Source organism: Mobula hypostoma, chromosome 2, assembly GCF_963921235.1.
Source record: "Mobula hypostoma chromosome 2, sMobHyp1.1, whole genome shotgun sequence".
Taxonomy (NCBI): Eukaryota; Metazoa; Chordata; class Chondrichthyes; order Myliobatiformes; family Myliobatidae; genus Mobula; species Mobula hypostoma.
The window spans coordinates 102,153,440-102,166,073 of NC_086098.1; the positions used below are offsets into that span (position 1 = coordinate 102,153,440).

The 12,634-nt window shown below is 40.6% G+C and overlaps 1 protein-coding gene across 1 annotated transcript in view; it reads left to right on the forward strand.

Annotated features, from left to right (window-relative positions):
- ascc3 (activating signal cointegrator 1 complex subunit 3) overlaps positions 1-12,634 on the forward strand; it is a 399,975-nt gene that overhangs the window by 257,295 nt on the left and 130,046 nt on the right. Inside the window, exons 28-30 of the mRNA XM_063040308.1 lie at positions 1,370-1,515; positions 3,204-3,324; positions 11,695-11,837. Of these exons, the coding sequence (XP_062896378.1) occupies positions 1,370-1,515; positions 3,204-3,324; positions 11,695-11,837 (410 nt within the window). The remainder of the gene's footprint in view (positions 1-1,369; positions 1,516-3,203; positions 3,325-11,694; positions 11,838-12,634) is intronic.

A 12,634-nucleotide genomic window follows, 5' to 3' on the forward strand; every position in this document is an offset into this window, starting at 1 on the left:
CACATACTCTAAAAGGGGCAGTATATTAGAAGTGAAATTATCCTATGCTTCCCTCCTGTGGAAATGGTGACAGGCACACAGAGAAATTCACTGAATAATATTAAATGACTCAGAAATGGTGTCACAACATTTAACACTAGGGGAAGGAAAGATTTTCAGTTATATAATACCAGGAAAAAATTATTAAGCAGTTGATTTTCTTGGCACCAAGATACTCAGTACCAGGACCTGCTGTATCTTCACCGGCAGCATGTGCTTGAAAATTATTTTCCTCACTGAGATGACCCAGAATTAAGCCCCAGGCACTGGGTTTAAATACATAGTGGGGTACAAATCCAGTTTTACTACTTAGGAAACAAAGGAGAAAACCTTTCTTTCTGGGATCTGAAGAATTAAGAAAGAGTATAATTCAGCACCTTTTCCCCTTCTCCTGTCAGTAGAAATGGTTCTGCCGGGCTTAGAAGCTAAGCCACATGTGAAGGACAGGTGCTGGACTTGGTTGTCAGAGGCCATTTGGAGCATTTAATAGGTAGTGGGAGCTTGACCCCATTACCACCCCCAAACTTAAGGAACCAGGGAGCTTAACGTAAAGAAGTCCTTAGGCAGCAATGATTATAATATGACAGAATTCATCCTGGTGAAGATAAAGTCAGATGTATCATTATTACAGTGGAGTAACGAGAATTACAGAGGCATGAGAGAGGAGCTGACCAAAATTTACTGGAAAGGGACACTATCAGGGATAATGGCAGAACAGCAATGGCTGGAGTTTCTGGAGACAATTTGGAAGGCACAGGATATACACATCCCAAAGCTGAAAACTATTCTAAAAGGAGGATGAGGCAATTGTGGGTGAAAGGGGAAATCAGAGGCAACATAAAAATGTAATATAGCAAAATTAATGGGAAATTAGAGGATTGGAGAAAAATTTTAAAAACAATGGAAATCAACTAAAAATGCCATAAGAAGATGAAACATGAAGGAAGAATTTCTTTTGTCAGAGGATGGTGAATCGGTGGAATTCTTTGACACGGACGGCTGTGGAGGTCAAATCATTGAGTAGATTTAAAGAGGAGGTTGTTTCATTTTTCATTAGTCAAAGCATCAAAGGTTACAGAGAAAAGGCATGATAAAGGTATTGAGGGGACAATAAATTAGTCATGATAGAGCAGACTCAATGGACTGAATGGTGTAATTCTGCTCCTATGTCTTATGGTTTAGTTTCATAAATAATATGCATTATGCACATTGCAAAATTTGTTATTCTGTGTCGTGTATTGAACTTCCTGTCTCAGATCTAAAACGATTTTATGTCTTTCTTGTTAAGCAAGATTAATATTTAAAAGCAATGTATTGTGTTTATTTGCAGGGGATGAAAGAGGTCCTGTGCTAGAAGTAATTGTGTCCAGAACTAACTTCATCTCTTCGCACACTGAAAACCCTGTCAGGATAGTAGGACTCTCCACTGCACTAGCAAATGCAAAGGATTTGGCTGACTGGTTGGGTATCCAACAGGTAAGGAAAATAATTAGACCATGAGGAGTAATTGTAGATAATGGGTTGATACCAAATGGATTATTTGTGTCTATGCACTTCGGAAGCACATACTATTTAATCGTACATTGCAGAATCCAGTCAGCAGTTTGTAAGCTACAACTGACAGTGATGAAAGGATTTGCCTTTTGTCTACACAGCTGATGGTGAATTTCAATGAGCAGTAACAATGCGCATTTGAATAACCACTTGTATCATTAAACAAAGCTCTATAACTCATTTCATATTTAATACTATATTGCCTTCTGTCATTTTGAAGCTCCTGCAACATTAATTTTTTTCTTAGTACGAAAATATAGTAGGATATACTAAGGACATGCTTATAGAGACTAGTGATTACAAGATGACACAGCTTTTATAATTTTTTTTACACGACAAGCCTATTAATGCACCTAGATTGATGCATCTGTGGGATCTGAAAATAGCAAGTACATAAAACTCTAGTCATTCTCTGACTTCAGCCATTTTTCTATCAAAACTTTTACTTAATGTTTTAATAACTCTAAAATTGATTTCATTCAATCTCCATATGTCACCTTGCTAAAATTCCAATTATCTGCATATTGCCCTGCTTGCCCATCATGACTGTCATCACTACTTGCATTAGCTCCCAATTCCTACAAAAAATCAAGCATTAAATGATCAGTCCTGTGTGAGTTTCTTGCAGTGCATATTTCTAACATTGCAGATGATCCTGAAGTTTGAACTCCCTATCCATTTCTTCCCCAGGATTCAGTCCTTTTTTTTTCAGTTGTTTCTGTAAAGCTCTTAAATTCTGGCTAGAGTAAAAGCTCAATACTTGAGGAGAAAATGTCGTTACTTATTTTGTGTAATAATTCATTGCATTTATAGGAGTAAGTTCATTCAGTTACTGATGAATTTATACCTACTAAAGATACAGATTGTGTCCCATTTTTCCTTTTAAATGATGTGCAGTATTGTATGATGAACTTTTACTTTATGGATAATTACTTTGGAGCTTGCAAAAATTGTTCCAGTTTCTTTGCTGCTTTTCCTCTCCACGTCTGACACTACTGCATTGCTCTCTGCAAGTAATCAACATATTTGTGCATGAGTCTAGAAGAGCATTTGTCTGTAAGGTTAATCCCAATAGACTTTTACGTTTGTCACCTGGTACTGTATATGTCTGCACACAATGCATATATACACACAGGTGTACAAGTATTAGCCCCTTGATAGAAATGAGCAGCAACAACCATGAGTGTTTTTTTCTTCTTCTCCAATATCCCTGATGAATCTATAGATCTGGCTGGCAACTATAATACTGCATATGCTTCCCAAGGTATTGAATCTCTCAGTCCTGAAGGGACGTCCTGAAATAAAATAAAATGCATGAAGTACAGTCGATCTGGTAGCTTCTCTGGAGAGAGAAACAAAGTCACTATTCCACCTTATTAACCTTGCATCAGAACTGCCCTTCCAGCATAGAATATACAATGCATTATCCTACTTTTTTTGTGAACTAGCTTTGAAGGAAAGACAAATTGTCGTTATGGTATATCATTCTTTTTATTTTACATTAAATGGCAAGGTATCATTCACTCTTAAGGTAGACAGAATGATGAAACAAAATGATAATGCTTTGAGGTATGTTTAAATAATATGGTTTATTTTTATATTTAATTTAGAATGGATTATTTAACTTCAGACCTTCCGTTCGTCCAGTTCCTCTTGAAGTGCACATTCAAGGCTTCCCGGGCCAGCATTACTGCCCTCGCATGGCCACTATGAACAAACCAACATTCCAAGGTGAATTGTTAAATTTAAAAATCAAGAGGAATCTTTTGAAATGTGTAATCTCTCCTTAAGTAAGAGCAAGGATTCCATGCTGAGGCTTTATAAGGCATTGGTCAGATCACAGTTTTGGGCCCATATCTAAGAAAAGGTGTACTGGCCTTAGAGAGGGTACAGAGGAGGTTCACAAGAATGATTCTGGAAATGAACAGGTTAATATAGGCATAGCGTTTGATCATTCTGGGCCTGTACTTGCTGGAATTTAGAAGAATGAGAGGGGATTTCATTGAAACCTACTGAATATTGAAAGGCCGAGATAGAGTGGAAGTGGGGAGGATGTTTCCTATAATGGGGTGTTTGGGACCAGGGGGCATAGCCTCAGAATAGATGAGCATCCATTTCAAACAGAGATCAAGAGGACATTTCTTAAGCCAGAAGGTAGTGAATCTGTATAGGGATTGCATTGATAGCTCTTCTAGTGTCAGAGTACTAAGATATGAGAGTGTCAACCAGTTCTCAAGAAATGTTAGACAAACTTGGGTTGTTTTCTCTGGAGTGGCGGTAATGAACAGGTTAATGTATGAGGCATGTTTGATGGCTCTGGGCCTGTATTCGCTGGAGGTTAGAAGAAGGAGGGGGAACCTCAATGAAATCTACAAAATATTGAAAGGCCTAGATAGAGTGGACAAAGAGAATAGGTTTCCATTACTGAGAGAGTCTAAGATGAGAGAGCACAGTTTTAGAACAGAAAATGTCACTGTAGAGCAGAGATGAGGAGGGATTTCTTTCACCAAAGTGTGGTAAATATATGGAATTCATTGCCGCAGTTGGTTGTGGAGGTCAAGTCATTTTGTATATTTAAAGTGGAGGTTGATAGGTTCTTGATCAGTAAAAGTGTTCAAAGTTGTGGGAAAAGGCAGGAGAATGATGTTGAGAGGGAAAATAAATCAGTCATGATTGGTGGATCATACGCAATGGGCTGAATGGCCTATTTCTGCTCCTTGATTTTATGAGTCTAAATCTATCTGTTTCTGTTCAGCTAAACTGCATATCATTGTGAACCACTAAGTGCTATATTGTACTGTGCTGCAGTTTTAACTGACCATGAATTCGTCAGCTTCTGATAAGACTAGAAATTAAAAGCAACACTTCAAAAGTAAGACATGGATAGGACAAAGGAGGAGGTCCTGAAGAGAGATTTCTGGGAGTTAGGAAGGAAGCTGAGAAGCAGGACCTCCAGGGTAGTAATCTCAGGATTGCTAGCTGTGCCACGTGCTAGCGAGGGCAAGAATAGTAGGATCAGGCAGATGAATGCGTGGCTGAGAGACTGGTGCAGGGGGCAGGGCTTCAGATTCTTGGATAATTGGGATCTCTTCTGGGGGAAGTATGAGCTGTTCAAAAAGGACAGGTTACACCTGAACCCGAAGGGGACCGATATCCTGGCAGGAAAGTTCAATAGAGCTGTTGGGGAGGGTTTAAACTAATTTGGCAGGGGTACGGGAACTGGAATGACAGAGCGGAGGAAGGGGAAAACAGGAATAAATCTAAGATAGTGAGCAGTAAAGATGTCAGGAAAGACAGGCAGGTGATGGGGCAAATTTGTAGCCATTGGGATGAGTTACAGTGCAATAAAGTTGCAGTGAAATCAAAGCGAAAAGTACCAAATACTGGTCTTAAGGTGTTATACTTAAATGCACGCAGCATAAGGAATAAGGTGGGTGATCTTGTCGTACAGCTACAGATTGGCAGGTATGATATTCTGGCCATCACTGAGAATGTCCAAGGATACACAGTGTGTCGGAAGGATAGGAAGGTAGGCAGAGGGGGAGGTGTGGCTTTATTGGTAAGAAATGATATTAAATCATTAGAAAGAGCTGATATAGGATAGGAAGGTGCAGAATCTTTATGGGTTGAGCTAAGAAATCGCAGCGGTAAAGGAATCCTGATGGCAGTTATTTATAGGCCTCCAAACAGCTGCAGAGATGTGGACTACAAATTACAACAGGAAATAGAAAAGGCTTAGACAATAGACAATAGGTGCAGAAGTAGACCATTCAGCCCTTTGAGCCTGCACCGCCATTCTGAGATCATGGCTGATCATCTACTATCAATATCCGGTTCCTGCCTTGTCCCCATAGCCCTTGATTCCCCTATCCATAAGATACCTATCTAGCTCCTTCTTGAAAGCATCCAGAGAATTGGCCTCCACTGCCTTCTGAGGCAGCGCGTTCCACACCTCCACAACTCTCTGGGGGAAGAAGTTCCTCCTCAACTCTGTCCTAAATGACCTACCCCTTATTCTTAAACCATGCCCTCTGGTACTGGACTCTCCCAGCATCTGGAACATATTTCCTGCCTCTATCTTGTCCAATCCCTTAATAATCTTATATGTCTCAATCAGATCCCCCCTCAATCTCCTTAATTCCAGCGTGTACAAGCACAGTCTCTCTAACCTCTCTGCGTAAGACAGTCCAGACATCCCAGGATTAACCTAGTGAACCTACGCTGCACCTCCTCCACAGCCAGGATGTCCTTCCTTAACCCTGGAGACCAAAACTGCACACAATACTCCAGGTGTGGTCTCACCAGGGCCCTGTACATATACAAAAGGATTTCCTTGCTCTTGTACTCAATTCCCTTTGTAATAAAGGCCAACATTCCACTAGCCTTCTTCACTGCCTGCTGCACTTGCTCATTCACCTTCAGAGACTAGCGAACAAGTACTCCTAGATCTCTTTGTATGTCTCCCTTACCTAACTCCACACCGTTCAGATAATAATCTGCGTTCCTGTTCTTGCTCCCAAAGTGAATAACCTCACACTTATTCACATTAAATGCCATCTGCCAAGTTTCTGCCCACTCACCCAGCCTATCCAAGTCACCTTGAATTCTCCTAACATCCTCATCACATGTCACACTGCCACCCAGCTTAATATCATCAGCAAACTTGCTGATGTTATTCACAATGCCTTCCTCTAAATCATTGACGTAAATCGTAAGCAGCTGTGGTCCCAATGCTGAGCCCTGTGGCACCCCACTAGTCACCACCTGCCATTCCGAGAAACACCCATTCACTGCTACCCTTTGCTTTCTATCTGCCAACCAGTTTTCTATCCATGTCAATATCCTCCCCCCAATGCCATAGCTCTGATTTTACCCACCAATCTCCTATGTGGTACCTTATCAAATGCCTTCTGAAAGTCAAGGTACACCACATCCACTGGATCTCCCGCGTCTATCTTCCTGGTTACATCCTCGAAAAACTCCAAAAGATTAGTCAAGCGTGATTTGCCCTTGGTAAATCCATGCTGGCTCGGCCCAATCTTATCACTGCTATCAAGATATGCCACTATTTCATCTTTAATAATGGACTCTAGCATCTTCCCCACTACTGTTGTTAGGCTAACAGGGCGATAGTTCTCTGTTTTCTCCCTCCCTCCTTTCTTAAAAAGTGGGATAACATTAGCCATTCGCCAATCCTCAGGAACTGATCCTGAATCTAAGGAACATTGGAAAATGATCACCAATGCATCCGCAATTTCAGAGCCACCTCCTTTAGTACCCTAGGATGCAGACCATCTGGACCTGGGGATTTGTTAGCCTTCAGTCCCATCAGTCTACTCATCACCGTTTCCTTCCTAATGTCAATCTGTTTCAGTTCCTCTGTTACCCTATGTCCTTGGCCCATCCATACATCTGGGAGATTGCTTGTGTCTTCCCTAGTGAAGACAGATCCAAAGTACTTATTAAATTCGTCTGACATTTCTCTGTTTCCCATAACAATTTCTCCCAATTCATTCTTCAAGGGCCCAACATTGTTCTTAACTATCTTCCTTCCCTTCACATACCTAAAAAAACTTTTGCTATCCTCCTTTATATTCTTAGCTAGCTTGCATTCATACCTCATTTTTTCTCCCCGTGTTGCCTTTTTAGTTAAGTTCTGTTGCTCCTTAAAAATTTCCCAATCATCCGTCTTCCCACTCACCTTAGCTCTGTTATACTTTTTTTAATGCTATGCTATCTCTGACTTCCTTCGTCAACCACTGTGGCCACTTTCCCCCCTTTGAATCCTTCCTTCTCCGGGGGATGAACTGATTTTGCACCTTGTGCATTATTCCCAAGAATACCTGCCATTGCTGTTCCACTGTCTTTTCTGCTAGGATATCCAACCAGTCAAATTTGGCCAGCTCCTCCCTCATGGTTCCATAGTCTCCTTTGTTCAACTGCAATACTGACACTTCTGATCTGCCCTTATCCCTCCCAACTTGCAGATAAAAACTTATCATATTATGGTCACTACCTCCTAATGGCTGCTTTACTTCAAAATCACTTATCAAATCCTGTTCATTACACAACACTAAATCCAGAATAGCCTTATCCCTGGTCAGCTCTCGTACAAGCTGCTCCAAAAATGTATCCCGTAGGCACTCTTCAAACTTCCTATCCTGGGGTCCAGTACCAACCTGATTTTCCCAGTTCACCTGCATGTTGAAATCCCCCATAACTACTGCAACATTTCCTTTGCCACATGCCATTGTTAACTCCCTATTCAACTTGAACCCAATATCCATGCTACTGATTGGGGGCCTGTAGATAACACCTATTAGGGTCTTTTTGCCCTTACTGTTCCTCAGTTCTATCTATCTTGTCAGAAGGGCAGTGTTATGATAATTATGGGGGATTTTAACATGCGAGTGGATTGGGAAAATCAGGTTGGCACTGGATCTCAAGAGAGAGAATTTGTAGAATGTCTGCGAGATGGCTTTTTAGAACAGCTTGTTGTTGAGCCCACTAGGGTATCGGCTGTACTGGATTGGGTATTGTGTAATGAACCGGAGGTGATTAGAGAGATTGAGGTGAAGGAACCCTTAGGAGCCAATGATCATAACATGATTGAGTTCACTGTTAAATTTGAAAAAGAGAAGCCAAAATCTGATGTGTCGGTATTTCAGTGGAGTAAAGGAAATTACAGTGGCATGAGAGAGGAACTGGCCAAAGTTGACTGGAAAGGGACACTGGTGAGAAAGACGGCAGAGCAGCAGTGGCTGGAGTTTATGCGAGAAGAGAGGAAGGTGCAAGGTACATTCCAAGAAAGATGAAATTTTTGAATGGAAAAAGGATGCAACCGTGGTTGACAAGAGAAGTCAAAGCCAAAGTTAAAGCAAAGGAGAGGGCATACAAGGATGCAAAAATTAGTGGGAAGACAGAGGATTGGGACGTTTTTAAAACCTTACAAAAGGAAACTAGGAAGGTCATTAAGAGGGAAAAGATTAACTATGAAAGGAAGCTACAAATAATATCAAAGAGGATACTAAAAGCTTTTTCAAGTATATAAAGAGTAAAAGACAGGTGAAAGTAGATATAGGACCGATAGAAAATGAATCTGGAGAAATTGTAATGGGAGATAAGGAGATGGCGGAGGAACTGAACAAGTATTTTGCATCAGTCTTCACTGAGGAAGACATCAGCAGTATACTGGACACTCAAGGGTGGCAGGGAAGAGAAGTGTGCGCAGTCACAATTACGACAGAGAAAGTACTCAGGAAGCTGAATAGTCTAAAGGTTGATAAATCTCCCAGACCAGATGGAATGCACCCGCCTGTTCTGAAGGAAGTAGCTGTGGAGATTGCGGAGGCATTAGAGATGATCTTTCAAAAGTCGATAGATTCTGGCATGGTTCCGGAGGACTGGAAGTTTGCAAATGTCACTCCGCTATTTAAGAAAGGGGCAAGGAAGCAAAAAGGAAATTATAGACCTGTTAGCTTGACATCAGTGGTTGGGAAGTTGTTGGAGTCGATTGTCAAGGATGAGGTTACAAAGTACCTGGAGGCATATGACAAGATAGGCAGAACTCAGCATGGATTCCTTGAAGGAAAATCCTGCCTGACAAACCTATTACAATTTTTTGAGGAAGTTACCAGTAGGCTAGACAAGGGAGATGCTGTGGATGTTGTATATTTGGACTTTCAGAAGGCATTTGACAAGGTGCCACACATGAAGCTACTTAACAAGATAAGAGCCCATGGAATTACGGGAAAGTTACATACGTGGATAGAGCGTTGGCTGATTGGCAGGAAACAGAGAGTGGGAATAAAGGGATCCTATTCTGGTTGGCTGCCGATTACCAGTGGTGTTCCACAGGGGTCCGTGTTGCGGCCGCTTCTTTTTACATTGTACATCAACGATTTGGATTATGAAATAGATGGCTTTGTGGCTAAGTTTGCTGACGATACGAAGATAGGTGGAGGGGCCAGCAGTGCTGAGGAAACAGAGAGTCTGCAGAGAGACTTGGATAGATTGGAAGAATGGGCAAAGAAGTGGCAAATGAAATACAATATTGGAAAGTGTATGGTTATGCACTTTGGCAGAAGAAATAAACGGGCTGACTATTATTTAAATGGGGAAAGAATTCAAAGTTCTGAGATGCAACGGGACTTGGGAGTCCTTGTACAGGATACCCGTAAGGTTAACCTCCAGTTTGAGTCAGTAGTGAAGAAGGCGAATGAAATGTTGGCATTCATTTCTAGAGGAATAGAGTATAGGAGCAGGGATGTGATGTTGAGGCTCTATAAGGCGCTGGGGAGACCTCACTTGGAGTACTGTGGGCAGTTTTGATCTCCTTATTTAAGAAAGGATGTGCTGACATTGGAGAGGGTACAGAGAAGATTCACTGGTATGATTCCAGGAATGAGAGGGTTAACATATGAGGAACGTTTGTCCACTCTTGGACTGTATTCCTTGGAGTTTAGAAGAATGAGGGGAGACCTCATAGAAACATTTCGAATGTTGAAAGGCATGGACAGAGTGGATGTGGCAAAGTTGTTTCCCATGATGGCGGAGTCTAGTACGAGAGGGCATGACTTAAGGATTGAAGGGCGCCCATTCAGAACAGAAAGGCGAAGAAATTTTTTTAGTCAGAGGGTGGTGAATCTATGGAATTTGTTGCCACGGGCAGTAGTGGAGGCCAAGTCTTTGGGTGTATTTAAGGCAGAGATTGATAGGTATCTGAGTAGCCAGGGCATCAAAGGTTATGGTGAGAAGGCGGGGGAGTGGGACTAAATGGGAGAATGGATTAGCTCATGATAAAATGGCGAAGCAGACTCTACGGGCCGAATGGCCGACTTCTGCTCCTTTGTCTTATGGTCTTAAAAGTCAACAGTTCTATGATAATTTTTCCTTTTAATAGTAGATGATGTTTACCAATGTTATGTACTTGAATAGATATTGATTGCAAAATATGAAAAGAACTTTGTGCATAGTCATTGTATTAGAAATTTTAAATTGCTTCAAGTATGAGAATGTAAATTAACTTTTACAAAAATAATCCATAGCTGGTAACATTTAATTATACTGTAATTATTTTATTGTGTTCCTAAAATAAGTCTAAATTGAATTACTTAGCACTGAAAGTGTGCAATATCTCATATCTGTCTAGAAGTCAGAAGTTTCCTTTTACATGCACGCTCTTAATTAAAAAGGAAAATAGCACCACTGCTTGACAGACATAGTTATCAAATACAGAAATGAATCTGGAATGCATCTCCTGCCAATATACTGGAGACAGGTTGTAGCATGACCTTTGTGAGGGAATTAGATAAGTATATTGGTGATGTATATTTGCAAGGCTATGGAGAAGGGGCTCCAATTCAGTTGCTGTAGTACTGTAGTGTGCTGGCATGTACATAGTGGAATGTATGGTCTTGTTGTTTGCTATAACCATTCTTTCATGGTGAGAGATCTGTTGTGCTTGTTATCCACACCTGCTTTTTACAAATTGTTTGAAGTTCAACTTATATCAAATATGCCTTAAATCAAATATTTGAGTAAAGAGCCACAATTTCCAAGTGATGCTTTCCTCTGACCTTTGTTGTTGGAGTTCTCCATTGCACTGCCAAAAATGAGCGACAAAATTTCCCATAATAACCACAAACCTGGCTGGACTGTATGTTCTCAGCTTAGCAAAGCACAATATTGAAATATAGAAGTGAAGTCTTAAAAATGAAATATGACATGCTTATCTCATTTCACTAACAAGTGGTTATTAATTCCTTTGAGAGTACACTTCCTATTGATGGAGTAATAGCTGGAAAAATAAATTCTCAAAGTTTAACTGTTATGTTATCATTGTTAACACTTGCACATTATTTTAGGTCAGACTAATTACAGTTATATGGCTAAGCTTATTAGCTATATGACATAAATGTGTGTATTGATTTGCGGAAGAGGGCAGACTTGTCACTTCTGATTAATTACAGCCTGACAATAGCAAAGTACTAAACACTAATGAACAATAAATCTATGTTGGACTGATCAACACAGCTGTTCCTAAGGCACCAGTAAGTCACTAGATGTCAAGCATTTACAAATAGTTATTTTTCTTAACAGCCATTCGGAGCCATTCTCCATCCAAGCCTGTGCTGATCTTTGTATCCTCCAGACGTCAGACTCGTCTCACAGCTTTGGATTTGATAGCCTTTTTGGCAGCAGAGGAAGACCCCAAACAGTGGCTGCACATGGATGAGAGAGAGGTACAATGCTCTACATGAAACCCTAATTGGTTTGGTTGATATTTTGATTTTCAAAAAAATTTCTTTTATTAATATAGATGTTTTCCAGGTCAACAAAGTGACAATGTGGACTCCTGCCAAGTCAGTAACTCATTAAACTACTTGTGTAACAGCCCAAGCTGAACAAATTAAGTGTGTTGATAGAAAAATAACAGGCTTATTCATTTGATCTATCATTGACTGAAGATGTAGATGCATGCATTGATAGGACTGTAGAAGCCCATTCTCAGATACAGACATTTGGTCAAAACGGTTGAATATGTAAACTCACTGTTTCCTTTTATGGTCAGTATGAAATCAAAGGGGCATTGATCATATGGTAGAAGGGAACCAGAGAATTGAAGTGTAGGGGGAAATTCAGAACTTAGGACCTAGCACAGAGATCAGAAATTAGGACAGAATATAAATAATCAACAGTAAGTAAAGAAGCCTTGGTGGAATAACAAGCAAGTGCTTCACTGTAAGATTTTATTTATTTATTTATTTGGTGATGCAGAGTGGAACGGACTCGTCCGGACCAACAAGCCATGCTTCCCAACAGCCCACCTACTTAACGCTTACCTAATCACAGGACAATTTAACTGTTGTCTTCTACTAACTGACTTTAGACTGAAGGAGGAAACCCACACCGTTGTGGGGAGAGCATATAAACTCATTACAGATAGTGCCGGAATTGAACTCTGAACTCCAACACTCTGTGCTATAATGGTATCAGGCTAATCACTATGCTATCATGGAGTGTGCAACATTTAGGCTCT